The sequence below is a fragment of the Aquarana catesbeiana genome, linkage group LG03 (genome assembly GCF_042186555.1).
Source record: "Aquarana catesbeiana isolate 2022-GZ linkage group LG03, ASM4218655v1, whole genome shotgun sequence".
NCBI classification, from domain to species: Eukaryota; Metazoa; Chordata; class Amphibia; order Anura; family Ranidae; genus Aquarana; species Aquarana catesbeiana.
In genome coordinates this window covers 111,789,725-111,810,888 of record NC_133326.1, presented here as the reverse complement: position 1 = coordinate 111,810,888, position 21,164 = coordinate 111,789,725, and the positions used below count along the sequence as shown (strand labels likewise).

At 44.3% G+C, this 21,164-nt stretch overlaps 1 protein-coding gene across 6 annotated transcripts in view; it reads right to left on the bottom strand.

Annotated features, from left to right (window-relative positions):
* Positions 1 to 21,164, bottom strand: part of ZNF609 (zinc finger protein 609) — a 181,280-nt gene that overhangs the window by 36,122 nt on the left and 123,994 nt on the right. For 5 of the 6 annotated variants that reach the window (XM_073618984.1, XM_073618981.1, XM_073618980.1 and 2 more), the window contains one exon: positions 5,375 to 5,750. In XM_073618984.1, coding sequence (XP_073475085.1) covers positions 5,375 to 5,750 — 376 coding nt within the window. The remainder of the gene's footprint in view (positions 1 to 5,374; positions 5,751 to 21,164) is intronic. The other variant, XM_073618983.1, reaches the window with a different exon arrangement.

The following is a 21,164-nucleotide window of genomic DNA, read 5'->3' as shown; positions in this document are numbered from 1 at the left end:
CAAGATTATTCGACCTAGAAAAGATTCAACGCGAAGATGACGAAGCAGTCACCGCAAGCGGACATTTATGGTCAAATGCTCCGCCCATAGGCTACAGAAGAATTCTAATGTTGGTTGACTAGTAATATTAATTAATATAATTATTACTAGTGTCATACAACATTAGAATTCTACTATAGCTTGTAGGCGGAGCATTCGACCGGAAATGTACGATTGCGGTGTTGTACAGTTTAGCTGCTCCGTTAAATCTTCTTAGAACATTCAACAGACACCATAAGCCTTCAATGACAGATTCGACCTTAATTATTTCGGATTTTCGGACGAATGCATTTTTTAACGAAACAAAATAAATAAAAAAGGAATTTCGGGAGTAACTAAATAAATGTATTTTTCAGACGAAATTCTGAAACGATATATTTCAGTGTGCACATATCTAGTAAGTATAACATGTTTGTTTAAAAAAAAAAAAAAAGAAAAATCACTTTAACCACTTCAGCCCCAGAAGATTTGGTTTTTATTTTGTGTGCTATAAACAAAAAAAGACAGACAATTTTGAAAACACAATATTTTGTACTTTTTGCTATAATAAATATCCCCAATTTTTTTTTTTTTTAAAAAAGAACATTTTTTCCCTCAGTTCAGGCCGGTATGTATTCTTCTACATACTTTTGGTAATAAATAAGCGTATATTGGTTGGTTTGCGCAAAAGTTATAATGTTTACAAAAAAGGGGAAAGATTTATGGCATTTTTATTATTATTTTTTTTTTTTACTAGTAATGGCAGCAATCAGCTATTTTTATCGGGACTGCAACATTATGGCGAACAGATTGGACACTTTTGAAACATTTATACTTTGGCATTAATACAGCGATCAGTGCTATAAAAATGCACAGATTACTGTGTAAATGTCACTGGCAGGGAAGGGGTTAACAGTAGGGGGCGATCAAGGGGTTAACTGGGTTACCTAGAGAGCGATTCTAACTGTGGGGGGGATGGGACTGCCTGGATGAGGAGAGCGGTTGTTGTTCATACTTAGTATAAACAACAGATCGCTCTCCTCACCCCTGACAGCACGGAGATCTGTCTGTTAACATTGACAGAACTCCGTTCTGTCTCTGTGTGGAGCAATTGCGACCACCAGTCACACGCATTGACTCTGGAGTTGCGGGCGTGTGTGTGCGTCCCTTAGTGGTCAAAAGTTGAACCGAAATACAGCTATGTCAGTTCACCCAGGGGAGCCAGCCTGCCGCTGTACAACTGCAGCGGCTGGTTGGAAAGGAGTTAAACACTTTTAGTACTACTTTAATATAAAGGATTTCTATCTCCCTTCCACCCTTCATATAGATTGTCTGACTCCTAGTTAAAATGCCCATATATTCTACTTCTGAGTGTAATATATATATATATATATATATATATATATATATATATATATATATATATATATATATATATATATATATATATATATATATATATATATATTTTTTTTTTTTTTCCAGCTGTTGCGTATTTGGAAAAGGTCAGGAACTTTTACACGCAAAACTATGCTTTTTTTGCTTCAATGGAGAAGCTGTAGAAAAGCAAGTAGTACGTTGTTGCCACGATTTGTGTTTTTTAATCTGCCACAACAAACTGGCAAGAAAGCATAAAGAATGCAAAATGCAAATCGCAGCAAAATCACACGTGCAAAAACGCACAGCAAAAAGCACTGCAGAAACAGATCAAAAGCAAACTGCATAGGTTTGAACCAAGCCTTATGCTGACCATACACGTATCGATTTTCAGATGAGAATATTCATATGAAAAATCTTTGTACATTTGCTGAATGAATGTCGTTTGAAAATTTCTCTTGCTTTTAACATTCAGTTTTAATATGAATGTAATTTCTGAACAAAAACCACATACACTGAAAATTCCTTTCACCAAGAAGTTTTCTATTCTACTCCTTCAAATTTTCCCATCACTGTGGTAGAAAACTAACGTCAATTTGACACCATTAACAACTAGAAATTCGAACAAAGGCTCTTAAAATGATTTTTTTTTTAAGGAAGACATTGTTTTTGCATGGCCAGCATGAGTGACAGCAGACACAGGGTGCTTTTATCAAGCCACCTGCCTATGACAAGGGAGATTTTCTGTCTGAAAATCTGCATAAGTGTCCTTAATTTTTTTTTCTTTAAAAAATGTGATCTCGGAGTCTGATCATATTTACCAGATTCAACCTCTAATAGTATATACAGTATATCTCTTCTGTCTGGTATTCTCATAGTGAATTTGAGATTTTGCTCTCTAACCATATAGTAGGTTATTAATATTTACCACTGCATAGAGATATTTAAAGTGGATGTAAACCCAATGTCATCCTTTCTAAACTACTGCCATAGGGGTTATCTATAAGGATATACATGCCTCCTGCATGTATCTTTACCTGTCAAATGTCTCCCCTCTGTCTGTTATGAGAGCTGAAAAACTGCATATTCTGTGGGTGGGTCTGTTGTCTGGAGCTCGGTGGGTGGAGTCGTGATGTCAGTAGACTCCCCGCCCACCTCTACACTCCCCTTGTCAATATGTATTTTCTCCTGTGTATTTCTTACACTGAACTTCTGCTGAACTTCTGCTATGATCTCTAACTTCCAGTGAAAAGACAGGAAAGTAACCACATGACTTCAGCATGCCAAATCATGCTGAGGTGTGGAACAGCCAATCCTTGCAGAGCTGCTGAAGAAAAGAGTGGGGGAGGGAATTAAAAAATAATGCATGTGTCTTAGGCTGTAACTCACAGCAAGGGGGAGGATTTTACAAAGTTTTTGTCTGTTTGTCAAGATTTTTCTCACTGAACAATAAAAGAGGATTGCTCAGAGATGGATTAACTCTGTGTGGCAAGACTGGGCTTAAATGATAGGAAATCTTATACTCTACAGTATGATATATAAAAAAAAAATTGGGGGTTTACATCCACTTTAAGAATAAATTGCCTTTTATTTTAAACGTTACATACTAACTAAATTATACACCATACTTTTGTTAAGGTTATTATCCGATTAATCAAAATAATCGGGCAACTTATCGATTATGAAAATTATCATTAGTTGCAATCCTAATTTATTCATTTAGTGTCTATTGTTCTAATTCAATGTGATTGGCCACAGCTAATCACGTGGCATAGATGGACTGTGATTGGCCCTGTCTGTACCATGTGATCACTGTGACCAATCACAGCTAGCAACAAAATTGTACACAATAAATGGCATGAATCAAAGCCAGAGAGATTCTGCCACAGCGTGGTCTGTATGGCACACACAAGGAATGACAAAGGTCCTGTCCAGCCGTCATTTCACAATAGGCTGGGCAGGAAGTGGTTAAGCTGCAATGGCAAATTTATGCTGGATACATTCTTTGTGCATACAGCTATGACCACCACAATTAATCACTGGCTACTTGCACACACCTGTTATTTCACATGCAGAGATTTGCAGATTCTTGCCAATGGAAATTGCAGGGTGTGCTAAACAGCCACCTGAATGTTGCCTTATTAACCTCTTCCTGACCAGCCGCCGCAGTTGTACTGTGGCAGGTTGGCTCCCATGGGCGAACCAATGTAACTGTACGTCGGTTCGCCTTTTGACCACTAGGGGTGGCGCAACTCCGGAGCCGATGCGCGTGCCGCCGGGCACACACGATCGCTCCACACAGAGACAGAACGGAGATCTGTCAATGTAAACAGACAGATCTTCGTGCTGTCAGGGGTGTGGAGAGCGATCTGTTGTTCATACTAAGTATGAACAGTGATCAGTCTCCTCACCCAGTCAGTCCCATCTCCCCAGTGTTAGAATCACTCCCTAGGTAACACAGTTAACCCCTTGATCACCCCCTACTGTTAACCCCCTTCCCTGCCAGTGACATTTACACAGTAATCAGTGGACACAAAAATGTGTCAAAAGTGTCCGATTTGACTGTCATAATGTCGCAGTCCCGATAAAAAAAAAACAAAAAAAACAAAAAAAAAAAAAAACAAACAAAACAAACACACAGATCACCGCCATTACTAGTAAAAAAAAAAATAATAAAAATGCCATAAATCTATCCACTATTTTGTGGACGCTATAACTTTTGCGCAAACCAATCAATATATGCTTATTGCGATTTTTATTACCAAAAATATGTAGAAGAATACATGTTGGCCCAAACTGAAGAAAAAATTTGATTTAAAAAAAAAAAAATGGGGATATTTATTATAGCAAAAAGTATAACATATTGTGCTTTTTTCAAAATTGTCAGTCTTTATTTATAGCGCAAAAAATAAAAACCGCAGAGATGATCAAATACCACCAAAAGAAAGCTCTATTTGTGGGAAAAAAAGGAAGTCAATTTTGTTTGGGTACAAAGTCGCATGACCGCGCAATTGTCAGTTAAAGCGATCCAGTGCCGTAACGCAAAAAAAATGGCCTGGTCATTGAGCAGCCAAATCTTCCAGGGCTGAAGTGGTTAAAAAGCAATTGATGGTGCCATACAAACTATAGTAAGGCCTGGCTCACACCTATGCATTTTTTAGTGCGTTTTCAGTTTTGCAGAAACACACTACAGTCCATTTAACATGGTTTCCTATAAATCTAGTTCACTTCTATGTATTTTATGGAAAGGGCCAGGGACTTTTTTCTGGTTTTTGGTTCCTTCAATGGATCAAAAGCGTGTATTGAAAAACGCAAAATGCACCTGCAATATGCAAACTGCATAGGTGTGAATCAGGCCTAAAAGGATGAGAAGGTTTTCAAGTTTATTGATGGAATGTCACATAAGTTAGACATAGACAATGTTTTGGGGCCACACAGGGTCCCTTCCTTAAGTGGACATAGTGACGATGGTTTAAGAAAGGTTGACCACACTACTCCCAGTTATGAAGCAGTGATTACTTTATTGAAGATAAAAATCCATCAATATACAGTACATCATAAGACATCATTAAACCTCTATGCAGGCATAGCAAGAATAACACGTTTCACCAATCAAGGTTCACTTAGTCATAATCTTAACAGGGCCGCAAAAGACCCCCTGCTGCGAGCCGCAGCAAGTATGAACCCAGCATTAAAATATCAAATCAGGATTAATGTGCTGGTGGTGCTTTATTCCTGTCAAACCCTGCACTGGGACAGTGAACTAATTTGGTGGAATTTTCCATAAGAGGATTGTTGATATATCAGTGTACTACTGCAACAACACATTTGAGTATTGTTCGTGATACTCTTTTTTATTAGCACTAACATTTTCAGGGCATGCTCTTGGAACCTATAAGTTATAAAGAAGAAGAAGTTATAAAAATACACTTGAAAACCCAAATTTTTCTGTGAGTAAATCAACATCCTGAACCAATACCTGGGTAGTTCTGCATCATGACTGCTGGCATTCCACGATAGCTTGGATGGTTGGGGTCATAAGCTTGACTATAGGTATAGCCATGCATGTATGGGATATAGGACTGGTGTTGAGTAAGTGGCGATGACACAGGAACATGAGTACTGGTACGGTGGTCCTTAGGCAGAACACGAAGGTCCTCAGTTGCTTGTGGTCCCTTCACTTCCAAATTAACACTTTCTTTGCTGTCCTCTTTAGAGGGAGCTTCCTTGCTGCGGCTCCGCTCTTCCTTGACCTTCCTTTCCCGTTCTTCTTTCCATCTTTCATCATCCGCTTTTAAAGCATCTGTGTACTTGGGATAGACATAGGACCACATGCGCGATTCTGCCTCCTGCTGCTAAACATATTGTTAAAAACGAAAAAATAAAATCTTTAAGTTCCTCATGAAACAATGCTGAGCATATGCGCACAATCGATTTAAATTACAAGCTTCAAATTGGTTACTGAACCAACATGAAAACTACTGCCCAAGGAAGAGTCAAGCATACAACACATTGGATTCAAGCAAACAAAATCTATATCTATACATATATATATATATATACACACACACACATATGCAGTACTGTGCAAACGTTTCAGTCAAGTGTAAAGAAATGCTGTAAAGTAAGAATTCTTTCAAAAATATATGATTTTAAATGTTTTAAATCAATTTACAAAATGTGAGTGAACAGAAGAAAAATCTAAATCAAAACAATATTTGGTATGGCTACCTTTTGGCTTCAAACCAGCATCAATTCTTAACCACTTCCCGACCGCCGCACGACGATGTACGTCCTAAGTTTGAACGGGGATATCGTTGTTATGGCAGCAGCTAGCTGCCATAACCCCGGTATCCCCGTTTTCGTGCGGCGGCCGGCTTTCAGATAAAAGTGGTCCCTGCGGCGGATTCGCCGCGAGATCACTTTTATCGGTGGCGGGAGAGGGGCCCCCTCCTCCCGCCGCGATCCGGTGCCCTCCGCAGCTTACCGGAGCCGTCGGTAGCGGCGGAGGCAATCGCGTCCTGCTCTCTGGTGTGTCTGAAGACGAGTGAGGCCAAGATGGCGCTCACTCGTCTCCATGACACCGCTGGGCGGAAGTGACGTCAAAACGTCACTTCCGTCCACACCTCTTAAAGGCATATTTTTTCAAATGTAATTTTTCTAAATGATTTTTTTTTTTTTTTTTTCATTGCATTTTAGTGTAAATATGAGATCTGAGGTCTTTTTGACCACAGATCTCATATTTAAGAGGTCCTGCCATGCTTTTTTCTATTACAAGGGATGTTTACATTCCTTGTAATAGGAATAAAAGTGACACAATTTTTTTTTTTTTAAACAGTGTAAAAATAAATAAAATATTGTAAAATAAATAATAAAATAAAAAAATTTTTTTTTTTAAACCCCCCTGTCCCGATGAGCTCACGCGCAGAAGCGAACGCATACGCGAGTAGCGCCCGCATGTGAAAACGGTGGTCAAACCACACATGTGAGGTATCACAGCGACCGTTAGAGCGAGGGCAATAATTCTAGCCCTAGACCTCCTCTGTAGCGCAAAATATGCAACCTGTAGAATTTTTTAAACGTCGCCTATGGAGATTTTTGAGGGTAAAAGTTTGACGCCATTCCACGAGCGGGCGCAATTTTCAAGCATGACATGTTGGGTATCAATTTACTTGGCGTAACATTATATTTCACAATATAAAAAAAAATTGGGATAACTTTACTGTTGTTTTATTTTTTTATTCAAAATTGAATTTTTTCCAAAAAAAAGTGCGCTTATAAGACCGCTGCGCAAATACGGTGCAAAAAAAGTATTGCAATGACCGCCATTGTATTCTCTAGGGTGTTAGAAGAAAAACCATATATAACGTTTGGGGGTTCTAAGTAATTTTCTAGCAGAAAAACCTGTTTTAAACATGTAAACACCTAAAATCCAAAACGAGGCTGGTCATTAAGTGGTTAAACTATACACAAAGTCAGGAATTTTTGTAGGATTAGCCATAGCTGTATGATTAAACAAGTATACCAAGCAGGTGCCAATGGTCATCAATTTTGCATTCATTAACTGAAACAAACAGTTGTGTAGGAGGCTTAAAACTGGTCGAGGAACACCCAAACTCTGCTACTCAGGTAAGCTTGAGGAAGACTGTTTCATGTCACAGGTCATACACCATGGCAAGACTAAGCACTTTAACAAGGTGAGTATACTGCATCAGCAAGGTCTCTCCAGGCAAAGACTTCAAAGAAGACTGGGGTTTCAAGATGTGGTGTTCAAGCACTTTTGAAGAAGCACAAAGAAATGGGCAAAGCTGAGGATAGTTGATGCAGTGGTAGGCCAAGAAAACCTAATGCAGAAGATAAAAGACACATCAGGCTTACTTCTCTTTGACATCAGAAGATGTTTAGCAGTGCCATAAGCACAGGAATGGCAGAAACCAGTGGGACCCAGGTACACCCATCTACTGTTCGGAGAATGTGTGGATGTTGCTACGATATATAAAAACTATTATTTCGTTTTTTTCACATTTTAGAATGGGGCTTGAGATAATGCATAATTTTAAAGGGTGCCTTGATTGAAAAAAAAGATTGGGAAACACTGTTACCTGATAAAAGAAACTATTAACACTTCTATTTCTGAAAGCATTCCTAATTTACAGCATTTCTTCACACCTGCCTAACAATTTTGCACATTAGTGTGTGTGTGTATTTTATATATATATATATATATATATATATATATATATATATATATATATATATATATATATATATATATACACACACACACACACACACACACACGCACACAAAGTCATGCTCAAAAGTTTGCATACCCTGTCTGAAACTGTGAACTTTTGGCATGATTATTGAAAATATAACTGACCATGTCAAAAAAGTCTTTTATTTAAGGATAGCAATCACATGAAGCCATTTCTTATCACATAGTTTTTTAAATCCTTTTTAAATCATAACAGATATCACCCAAATGGCCCTGATAAAAAGTTTACACATCCTGGAATGTTTGGCCTTGGTACAGACACAGAAGGTGGCACGCACAGGTTACAATGGCAATTAAAAGGTTAATTTACCAAATTTGTGGCTTTTTAAATTACAATTAGTGTCTGTGTATAGTCAAATAGTTTGTTAGCTCTCAAATTGATGCACTAAGCAGGCTAGACACTGGGCCATGAGGAGGTAGAAAAGAACAGTCAAAAGACCTACGTAACAAGGTAATGAAACTTTACAAAGATGGTAAAGGATATAAAAAGATATCCAAAGCCTAGAATATGCCAGTCAGTACTGTTTAATCACTTGCTAAAAAGTGGAAAATTAGGGGCTCTTTTGATACCAAGCCAAGGTCATGTAGGCCAAGAAAGATTGCAACCACAACTGGCAGAAGAATTGCTCAGGATACAAAGAAAAACCCACAGGTAACTGCAGGAGAAATACAGGCTGCTCACCAAAAAGACGGCGTGGTTGTTTTTAAGGAACACAATTCAACGATACTTGAACAAAAAAGAGCTGCATGGTTGAGCTGCCAAAAGGAAGCCTTTATTGCACCAATGCCACAAAAAAATAGGATTTTTGTACTCACCGTAAAATCCTTTTCTCTGAAGTTCATTGACAGACACAGCATCTTCATCGTGATCTTAGGGTTATATCGCCACCTTCAGGAGAGGACTAAACATAGAAAAGAGGGGTGGGTGTGGTGTCCGTCAATGAACTTCAGAGAAAAGGTTTTTATGGTGAGTACAAAAAATCCTATTTTCTCTTTCGTTCATTGACGGACACAGCATCTTCATCCTGACCTTAGGAAAAAAAAACAAGGGGTGGGAACAAGAAAATAACGCCACCCATAACAACCAGAACTCCTCAACGGAGGAGTTGCAACCTTAAACAGCTGCCTGCAAAACCTTGCGGCCGAAGCAAGCATCCGAAGATGCGCTCACATCAACCTTGTAAAATTTAGTGAAAGTGTGAATGGACGACCAGGTTGCCACCTTACACATCTGGGAAACGGATGCTTGATGTCGGAAAGCCCAGGAGGCACCAATTGCCCTGGTCGAATGCACCGTGACAGGAAAGGGGGGCGCCCGCCCCCTCAAGGCATAAGCCTATAAGCCTGAACCACGATCTGTCTAATCTACTGAGAAATGGTGGCCGATGAGACCGACAGGCCCTTATTCGGACCAGCCACCGATACAAAACAGCGAGTCCAACCTCGGAAAAGGAGCCGTAGCAGACAGATACACCCGCAGAGCCCGGACCAAGTCCAAGGAATGCAAAGCGACCTCTTTGGGGTGTGACGGCCGAGGACATAAGGACGGAAGCACAATGTCCTCATTTAGGTGAAACGCCGAAACCACCTTCGGAAGAAACGACTGCTGCGGGCGCAGCACCGCCTTATCCTTGTGGAGGACCAAGTAGGGAGACTTACATGACAAGGCCGCCAACGCAGAAACCCTCCTGGCCGATGTAATCGCCACTAGAAAGACTACTTTCTGAGAGAGTGTCAATAAGGGGATCTCCCTAATGTTTTCAAACAGCGGTTTCTGAAGCACAGAGAGCACCAGATTCAAATCCCACGGAGGCAGCGGTGGTCGAACCGGAGGGGCCACATGTCGAACCCCCTGAACAAACGTACTCACCAATGAATGAGTCGCCAAAGGTCGCTGAAAAAAGACAGCCAAAGCTGATACCTGTCCCTAATGGTGCTTAAGCCAAATTTCTGATCCACTCCTTGCTGCAAAAACAGCAGGATCCTGGAAACTGAATATGTGCGCGGACGCCACCCCATCTCCTCACACATGGAGATGTAGGCCTTCCATGTGCGATGATAAATCTTCCGAGAGGATGACTTCCGTGCCCTCAGCATAGGGGAGATTACCGAATACGACAGACCTCGGTCCCTTAGCACCTGGCTTTCAACAGCCATGCCATTAAAGTGGATGTAAACCTTTGTTTACAACTTTATGTTACAGGTAAGCCTATATTAAGGCTTACCTGTAGCTAACAAGGATATTTCCTAAACCTGCACGGTTTAGCAGATATCCCTGTATTTGCATGTGCCGACGCCATGCGTCACATGCACATTTAAGACAACTGAAGCAATGGTGCTATATGCCGTTGCTTCAGTTGCACTGTGCCGTTCCCGCGCGCAGTGACGTCATCGCGGCTCCGGCTAATCACAGCGCAGGTGCCGCAATACCCGGAAGTCACTCCTGGACAACATATCAGCGGTCGGAGGGGGAGACTTGGACCGATGCGGGGGCTTCGATCTGAGGTAAGTAATATATAATTAGCTAGTATGCTATGCATACTAGCTAATTATGCCTTTGTCTTGCCAGGTTTTTTGTTTTTTTGCTGAGGGTTTACTTTCTCTTTAAAGCTAGCGACTGTAAACCAGGATGAAGTATTGGACCTTGCGACAGAAGGTCCTCTCGCATCGGAAGCCGCCAAGGAACATCCGCCACCATTCGTACTATGTCGGCGTACCAAGGACGTCGAGGCCAATCTGGGGCAATCAGAATCATTGGAATCCCTTTGGCCTCCACTCTGCGAAGCAGACGTGGTAAAAGTTTTAGTGGGGGGGAGGCATAAATCAGCCGATAATGCCCCCATGGAGCCACCAATGCGTCTGCCGCGTCCTCCCAGGAATCTTTTGACCTGGCCACAAACCTCTGTACCTTCCGATTGAGTCGAGAAGCCAAGAGATCCACATCTGGCGTGCCCCACCTTAGGCAAAGGAGCCGAAATACATCCGGATGTAGCGACCATTCCCCCTTGGTCCAGCATCTGACGACTTGGGTAGTCCACTTGCCAGTTTTCTACGCCCGGAATGTATACGGCCGACAGGACCGGCACGCGCCCCTCTGCCCACCACAGGATGTGAGCGACCTCCAGTGCTGCAGCCAAGCTCCTTGTTCCTCCTTGATGGTTGACATACGCCACCGCCGTGGCGTTGTCTGACTGGATCCTGACCGGACACCCCTGCAGCCTCTGTGACCATGTGGAGAGGCACCGCCTGATCGCCCGAAGTTCCAGCACATTGATCGGCAGGCGGGATTCTTCCTGCGTCCAGCTACCTGGGTCGACTGTACGCCCCAAACTCCCCCCCCCCCCCCAACCGGTCAGGCTGGCGTCCGTAGTGATCACCGTCCAATGAAGAGGAAGGAACAACTTCCTGGACTGAAGGGCCGGAGACCTCAGCCACCAGAGCAAGGAATCCGGATAACGGAGATTTGTCCCATTTGGACAGGATCTACTTCTGTAAGACTCGAGTGTGGAATTGAGCATACAGTACCGCCTCGAAAGTGGCTACCATGAGACCCAGGACTCGCATGCAAAAATGCAGCGACGACCACCTGCGGGACACCAACAACTTCACCGCAGCTTGAAGAGTCTGCAGCTTGTCCGAAGAGAGAAATACTCTTGCCTCTGAGGAGTCCAGAAGCAAGCCCAGGTACTCCAGGCACTGAGTTGGCACCAACACCGACTTCTGGAGGTTCAGCACCCAACCAATCTCCCAAAGAGTTTGCATGGTGATCGCCACATCCTCCCTTAATTCTGAGGCGGAAGCTGCTCTCAGAAGGAGGTCGTCCAGGTAACACACGATTGCCATCCCTCGCTGCCTTAGCAAAGCCAGAATTGGGGCTAGCACCTTGGTGAAGACCCTTGGTGCCGACGCCAGGCCAAAAGGGAGAGCTACAGATTGGTAGTGCTCGTCCCCGACCGCAAATCGCAGAAACCTCTGATGCCTGATGCCCAGCCTGGCGACGTCGGCACAGGTACTATCGCCCGCGCAGCAGCAGGTCCTGTACTGCCCCGAACAGGGCTTCCCGACGAGCTGGAAGAAGATGAAGGTTGGAGGGAAAAAATCTGTTTGGTGGACAAGAAAGAAACTCTATCTTGTACCCTGATGAAACCAGTTCGTAGACCCACTGGTCGGAAAGTAGGGAGGTCCACCGAGCTGCAAACTCCCGAAGGTGACCCCCCACCCGAGAGTCGGGCGGGGGCAAACCTTCATGTGGCAACAGATTTGCTCGCAGGCTTGTTTGGCTTGCGAAACCAGGGGCGCTTTTGTCCGTCAGCGGGCACCCTGGACTGTGGGAGCAACGCACTCTTACCCCCAGTAACATTCTTAATAATGTCATCCAGCGAGGCTCCAAACAGCCTCTCTCCCTGGAAGGGCAAATCCGCCAGTGCCTTCTTAGATGCCTGGTCCGCCAACCAGCATTTTAGCCAAATCAGGCGACGTAGCACCACAGCTGATACTGAGGCTCTAGAGAGCAAGGGGTCCGTACCTAAGGCCGCATTGCAGACATACTTAAGGCCCTGCACCAACTGGTCTGCCAGCTCCACGCAGACCGGGGAAGCCTGTTGCTTCACCAACTCACGGTGCAACAATTTAGGCCATTCAGTAAGCGTCTGAGACACCAGGGCCGTAGCTAGTACTGGCCACAATGCTGACCCCACTACTGTAAACATGGACTGGGCAACAGCCTTGGCCCTCCTGTCGGCAGGGTCCTTGAACGCAGGAGTCCCTTCCATCGGAATCGTGGTTACCTTATTTAACCTGGATACCGGGGGGGGGGGGGGGGGTGTCAACAATCGGAGGAGATGTCCATTTCTTCAGAAAACTCTCCTCAAAGGGGTAACACACCGCCATGCGTCGCGGGACTGAAAAGGCCCGCTGTGGGCTTCCCCACTCCTTGTAAATAAACTTATCAAAATAAGTTAAGTAAGGAAACACTTTAGCTCTGCGGCCCGGCTTGTGGGACCCAAAAGGGACAGACACCTCAGTAGATGCCCCCCGCCATGTCCTCCATCTTTAGGGTATCCCGCACCGCTGTGATAAGTGGTCCTACAAGAGCTATTTCCTGCGTTGACCCGAACACGGAGTCATTCTCACTGTCCGAACGGTCTTGGTCTGCATCATCTGCAACTTCAGAACAGGGGCCGCCTGCCACAGTGGGACCTGAGTCTGAATCAGAGCTTTCCCCAGAAGACGGTGGGGGGACGGGGCATTTTTTACCCCCCTTGCACCCACACACCGCTTCCACCCTGGCAACAAAGGACTCCAGGACCGCCAACAGAGCGTCCATAGGCACCGCAGGAGCAGGGGAACCGGTTGCCATAACAGGGATGTCTGGGGAAGAAGCGCCAGCTTCTGACGCCATGCTGACCCACACTCGCCTGTCACCACTTAGGGACCTAAGGCAAGTAACAAAATGTCCACCCTCCTAGCAGCCACAGACTGAGGGGCCCCCCCAGCAGGATTCACTACCCTGACCCAGGTACTGCGCTGTGCCGCCGCCGTCCATCTCCCCTTTGTCAGCCACGAAGTGTTCTTTGTAAAATCTGTGCTATTCCGAAGAAACAGTCACCCAGCGCAAAACAAGCTGAGGGGCTACTAGAAAATGGCCTCCGGCCGCCTCAGCAAAAAAACCTCTGAGGGCACCGGGAAAATGGGCACCGGACTTCCAGAAAATGGCCGAAATGAAAAAAAGTGGTTGTGGCTACAGGAAAATGGCCACGCTCTGCGCGGCGGCCTCCCCACATGGCATACATACTAATACACCCCACCATGGCCAAGAAAACAGGAAAGGACAGGCGGACCACCAACACCCAGAGCAGCCCCCTGCCAGGACTTGGAGCCCCCCCCCCGGAGGACCCCCGGCCAGGTACGTGCACCGCACCCCCATATGCCCAGTCACACTGCGGCCCATAGCATGGGGAGGAGGGAAAGGGACAGGGAGAGTGAGAGACCCCATAGTCGACCTCCCAGTGAATGCCCAGCTGCTCCATCCTGCTGAGACAGGTGGAACCATACTTACCCCTCCTGCAGGGACTGCTGGACGCATTCCTCGAACGGACCCATCATCCAAGTAGTATGGGGTGGCTGTTGGCCACGGCACACTGTGACACGGACAGCAGTAGCTCGGTCATATGTGTGCCCCGGAGCATATAGCTCACCGGCCGCCCCCTAGATCAGACGGGCATGTCGTGGCCGACCCGGCACATAGCTAAGGTCTGCTCACGCTCGATGCCCAGGCTGGGAAGACTACCAGGATCTATATTATCCAGCCTGTCACCCAGCCCGGCTGTTGATTGTAGATCACAGGAGTCAAAAATGCAAAAAAAAACGAAAAAATTCCCAGGACCAATGGTCCCCACCGGGAGCCAGGTCCTTCTCCTACACTAGGCAGAAAAAAACTGAGCTGCTGGATGCAGTGTGAGGGGTTATAGCCAGAAGGACCGCCCCCTGGGCGGTACTGTGCAGTTTTGCCATTTTTGCATGTTCTGGCTAGTCCTCTACTGAAGGTGGCGATATAACCCTAAGGTCAAGATGAAGATGCTGTGTCCATCAATGAACGAAAGAGAAAAGCCAATGAGGCATGTCGAGGTGCCGTTGGGTATATTGTAACCAGGCTTTTTGTGGAACTTGTACAGTAAAGGCTTCTTTCTGGCAACTTGACCATGCAGCTTTTTTTTGTTCAAGGATGATCGTATTGTGCTCCTTAAAAACAGCGGCATCATCTTTTTTCAGAGCAGCCTGTATTTCTCCTGAGGTTACCTGTGGGGTTCTCTTTGTATCCCAAACAGTTAATACAAAGGAAGCACTCCTATGGCCACATCCGTATAGGAAATTTGGTAACTAAAGAAAAAATGGGCAAAAAATAGCCGAGGGGCGGACTTTAGAGGTACATTGGACAGTAGTAGATATAAAAAAAAATATTTTATTTATGACAATACATAGTACAGACAGAGCAAAAAAGAATAAAGAGTTAAAGGCATATAATATTCTCTAAACATAATACATGACACGAAAGAACATGCATCATATACATAACAGTGAGCGAAAGAACATGCATCATATACATAAGAGTGAGCCTGTGTTCGTCAAAGCGCTTCGCTGTTTAGCTTCATCACGACACATTCAGGGGTTGTTGGAAAGAACAAGTCTCACTATCTTGCATAAATATCCAAGTATCCGAATACTATATATGTGATACCTGATAATTAGCGGGGAAATTACCTTCTATGGACTTATTTGCAAGATAGTGAGACTTGTTCTTTCCAACAACCCCTGAATGTGTCCTGATGAAACTAAACAGCGAAGCGCGTTGACGCACAGGGGCTCACTGTTATGTATATGATGCATGTTCTTAAGTGTCATGTATTATGTTTAGAGTGCATTATATGCTTTTAATTCTTTATTGCTCTGTCTGTATTATGTATTGTCATAAATAAAATATATTTATTTTTTATATCTAATACTGTCCAATGTGCCTCTAAAGTCTGACCCTGGGCTATTTTTTGCCCATTTTCTCCTTGTAACCCAAACAGTTCCTGTGGCAGTTGTGGCTGAAATCTTTCTTGATCTACTTGACCTTGGCTTGGTATCAAGAGATCCCCAAATTTTCCACTTCTTAAGTGATTGAACAGTACTGACTGGCATATTCAAGGCTTTGGATATCTTTTTATATTCTTTTCCATCTTTGTAAAGATTACATTACTCTATTACGCAGGTCTTTTGGCTGTTCTTTTCTACCTCCTCGTGGCTCAGTGTCTAGCCTGCTTAGTGCATCCATTTGAGAGCTAACAAACCCATTGACTATTTATACACAGACACTAATGGTGATTTAAAAAGCCACAAATGTGGGAAATTAACCTTTAATTGCCATTTTAACCTGTGTGTGCCACCACCTGTGTCTGTACCAAGGCCAAACATTTCAGGGTATGTAAACTTTCTATCAGGGCCATTTGGGCGATTTCTGTTATTATGATTTAAAAAGGATCCAAAAAACGATGCGATAATAAATGGCTTCATGTGATTGTTATCCTTAAAGAAAAGACAGTTTTTTGGCATGATCAGTCATATTTTCAATATTAATGCCAAAAATTCACAAGTTCTGCCAGGGTATGCAAACTTTTGAGGACAACTGTATACACACACAGTATCTCACAAAAGTGAGTACAACCCCCTCAGATTTTTGTAAATATTTTATTATATCTTTTCATGTGACAACACTGAAGAAATTACACTTTTCTACAATGTAAAGTAGTGAGTGTACAGCTTGTATAAGTGTAAATTTGTTGTCCCCTCAAAATAACTCAACACACAGCCATTAATGTCTAAACCGCTGCCAACAAAAGTGAGTACACCCCTAAGTGAAAATGTCCAAATTGGGCCCAATTAGCCATTTTCCCTCCCCGATGTCATGTGACTTGTTAATGTTACAAGGTCTCAGGTGTGAATGGGGAGCAGGTGTGTTAAATTTGGTGCTATCGCTCTCACTCTCTCATACTGGTCACTGGAAGTTCAACATGGCACCTCATGGCAAAGAACTCTCTGAGGATCTGAAAAAAAGAATTGTTGCTCTACATAAAGATGGCTTAAGCTATAAGAAACTTGCCAAGACCGTGAAACTGAGCTGCAGCACGGTGGCCAAGTCCAAACAGCGGTTTAACAGGGCAGGTTCCACTCAGAATAGGCCTCGCCATGGTCGACCAAAGAAGTTGAGGTCATGTGCTCAGCGTCATATCCAGAGGTCTTTGGAAAAAAGACGTATGAGTGCTGCCAGCATTGCTGCAGAGGTTGTAGGGGTGGGGGTCAGCCTGTCAGTGCTCAGACCATACGCCGCACACTGCATCAAACTGGTCTGTATGGCTGTTGTCCCAGAAAGAAGCCTCTTCTAAAGATGCTGCACAAGAAAGCCCGCAGTTTGCTGAAGACAAGCAGACTAAAGACATGGATTACTGGGACCATGTCCTGTGGTCTGATGAGACCAAGATAAACTTATTTGGTTCAGATGGTGTCAAGCGCGTGTGGCGGCAACCAAGTGAGGAGTACAAAGACAAGTGTGTCTTGCCTACAGTCAAGCATGGTGATGGGAGCGTCATGGTCTGGGGCTGCCTGAGTGCTTCTGGCACTGGGGAGCTACATTTCATTGAGGGAACCATGAATGCCAACATGTACTGTGACATACTGAAGCAGGGCATGATCCCCCCCATTCGGAGACTGGGCCGCAGGGCAGTATTCCAACATAACGACCCCAAACACACCTCCAAGACAACCACTGCCTTGCTAAAGAAGTTGGGGGTAAAGGTGATGGACTGGCCAAGCATGTCTCCAGACCTAAAACCTATTAAGCATCTGTAGGGCGTCCTCAAACGGAAGGTGGACAAGCACAAGGTCTCCATAACATCCACCAGCTATTGTCATGGAGGAGAGGAAGAGGACTCCAGTAGCAACCTGAGAAGCTCTGGTGAACTCCCTGCCCAAGAGGGTTAAGGCAATGCTGGAAAATAATAGTCGCCACACAAAATATTGACACTTTGGGCCCAATTTGGACATTTTTACTTAAGAGTGTACTCACTTTTGTTGCCAGCGATTTAGACATTAATGGCTGTGTGTTGAGTTATTTTTGAGAGGACAGAAAATGTACACTGTTATACAAGCTGTACACTCACTACTTTACATTGTAGAAAAGTGTAATTTCTTCAGTGTTGTCACATGAAAAGATACAATAAAATATTTACAAAAATGTGAGGGGTGTACTCACTTTTGTGAGATACTGTATATATATTTATTTATAATATTAAACCGGTAAGCTATATTTGACATTTAGTAAAACACATAAGTACATGACCACTGTGATAACGCTGTCAATTTTCAGGGATAAAACTAGAAGCGCATTACATTCTTCTCACAGAAATTGCAGAGAAATCAAACACCACACAGTTATAGATCCTCACAATGGCAGTGATATTAACCAATGAATTACACTGTGCAGCCATCTTCTATTGATTGATGCCTGTAACATTAAATTGACACAATTTAGCAGTCAAGATATCTTTAAAGTCATCTTCCTCAATCTCTAGCCTTAGACTAGCAGGACTTGAACTGTCATGATAGACAAAGTATGTTTCCGGTCTAATGCATAAACCATACAGATCCATATACAGGTACACGCATTGAGTGAAAAATCTCATTGCCAAAAACTAGCACTTCTAATGTGTCACCATAAATACGTCCTGCAAAAGTATGTCAGGTCTTAGAGCATGTTAATACTTCCTGCAGGGGCTTACTGAAACTTAAAATAAGAGCCTCCAATAAAAACAGACAGCATACTGAATAAAAATGCTGGAGTAGACAGTAGTGGAAAAGCAATACAACTATGCACAATGTAATTTATTTTTACTGGTGAATGGTCTTTGCAACAAATTATTTTTTTCACAAAGCACCAGTGGTAGTTGCCCATTTGAGGGTGTTTATTTTTTTTTAACATCAGTAAAATTGGTTTCCTGGAGTACAGTACAGGACACAGGCTTCTTTTATGACTGGGTTAGGGTCCATTCCCCAGGGCGTTTTACTGCGGATCCCCTGCAGGTCTGTGTCCTCCCAGCACGGGGATGTACAGGTGTTGCCTGCATTCCTGGGCCAGCATCCTATTCTTTTCTAATGCACGGACACAGCTGTTATGTCGAAATATGACATGCAGGCCCCTTAACCCATACAGGGACCTGCATCAGCACTCACCCACATATCATTAGGACACAGCGGCTGTGTCCCCCTTATATTAACCCTCCCACCTAGCCTCAGTTTTGCAGCAATATATGTCAGGGCCTGGATTTGAACTAAGAACCTCTACTGTGTCAGACAATATGTCTTCTTGCTGAGCCATCTGGAAAGCTGGACAATTCCTTGAATGATCTTGCCTTGAACTCTTTGCTCCCCCTATGAACGTCTTAAGGTCTCTGCACTTCCTGTTTGCCAGATTATTATGCTCTCTCCAGCCAGTATCTCACTTTTGTCTTTCCTGCTGCCGTCCATATCTTTGCTACAACTCGTTACCAACCCTTGGCTTGTTCCTCGACTACGCTTCAGCTTGATCCCAACTTGCAACTATTTGTTACCGACCTTTGGCTTGTTTACTGACTACACTTCTGTTTGATCCTTACCTGCTATATCCAGTACTGGACCCAGGGCTTGCTCACCTCCTGGTGTGGTGATCCCGGAGGACTGCGACCTGGTACTAACACACAGCTAAACTATCTCCACCATCAGGAGCTCTGGTGAACACTGGTTAGTACTTAGATTCCGCACCACAGGTAAGCCTGTGTTATTTGCTAGGGTGACGACCTTGTATACCAATCCTGCTGGTCAGTGGGAGTCCCCCTACTGTTTTAGCTACTGGTCGCCGAGCCTGACCCAAAACCGTGAGACAATAGGAAGATCATAGGAACAGTGGGGAGAGTCCTCAACCGTATAAACAGGTTTTACTGGTACGTCGAAATCCTATTTTCCCGATTGCACATTACATGACACAGGCTTCTTTAAATCATTACGACTGGGACATCCAAAAACAGTGCAACTGAGCGGTGGGCAACACAGGAAATAATGCTAACAAGCCCATGTAACAGGTCAAACAGGGCTCAAAAGTCTCAGAGCAGCTTACAAATGAAACAGGCATCACAGGCTTTAAAGCAGAGTTGCACTTGGTTTTGTGTTTATTAAAAATCAACAGCTACAAAAAAGTGTAGCTGCTGACTTTTAATAAACACACACTCACCTGTCCCACGATCCAGCCATGTGGTCGCCCAAACACTCGGTTCTCTCTGGCATCACAAATGTGGGCACCTGGCTGTGACACACTTGTGATAGCTTGCGACTTCACAGCCACGTGCACACAGCGCATGCGCGAGTCACGCTGCGCCTTCTCAATGGCCGTCAATCTTCTAGGACCTGTGACGTGTCCCAGAAGATTGCAGGGAAGGAGGGGGAGAGGAGACCTTCCGCTCGAGTTGCCTAGGCGCCCCGAGCGGAAGTGGGAGCTGGGTACCTGTCAAAACTAGGTACCCACTTCCCCCCAAAGAAATTACATGCCAAAAGTGGCATGTCAAGGGGTTAGGAGTCCTTAAAGCGGAAGTTCCACTTTTAGGTGGAACGCCGCTTTAAAGTGATTGCAAAGTCTCCTCCCCCCGGAGGGGAGGGAGCCGGAGCCAATGGCGCCACTGCTGTGTCTCAGCCAATCAGAAGGGAGAGTCAGGGACAGCCGAGGGAATCAAAGACATTGCTGGAATGCATCAAGATTAAAAAAAAAAAACCTTCTGCCTTTACAACTCCTTATTAAAAACAAAAACAAACCTCTCATACTTACCTGCTCTGTGCAGTGGTTTTGCACAGAGCAGCCACAATCCTCCTCTTCTCGCCCCCCCCCCCCCCCCCCCCCGTGCCTCTGGCCCCTCCCTCCTGCCGAGTTACCCCAGAACAAGCAGCTTGCAATGGGGGCTCCCGAGCTGTGGCACTGCATGTCCATTCACACACAGAGTCGCGGCTCGGCCCCACCAGTCTCTCCTCATTGGTCCACTGGCTGTGATTGACAGCAGCCGGAGCCAAATGGCACAATGTTCAGTGCCAGAGACAGCAGTACAAGATGCAATGAGGTCTGGAAGCAGCAAATCTATTGCCTCACTGGTGTCAATGCAGCCAGGTGGTGAAAGGGTTTCCCCATGTGAAGAACCATGGGTAGTGTTCAAGCTTACCTTATAATCAAAAGCAGAAGCTTTCTTTCAGAAGTGAGAGTTTGTCTGTCAACTAAGGACACTAGCAAAAAATGAGGATAAAAGGTAACAGTATTCAACCCATGGTCAGAACTTTGAGGAGCCTATATCCTCTACCGTACAATTAGCAAAACCTTTTTTTAGTGGATAAGAGTATGGAGCAGTTACAATCCCATTTGTGTGCTGTTTGGGACATTTTC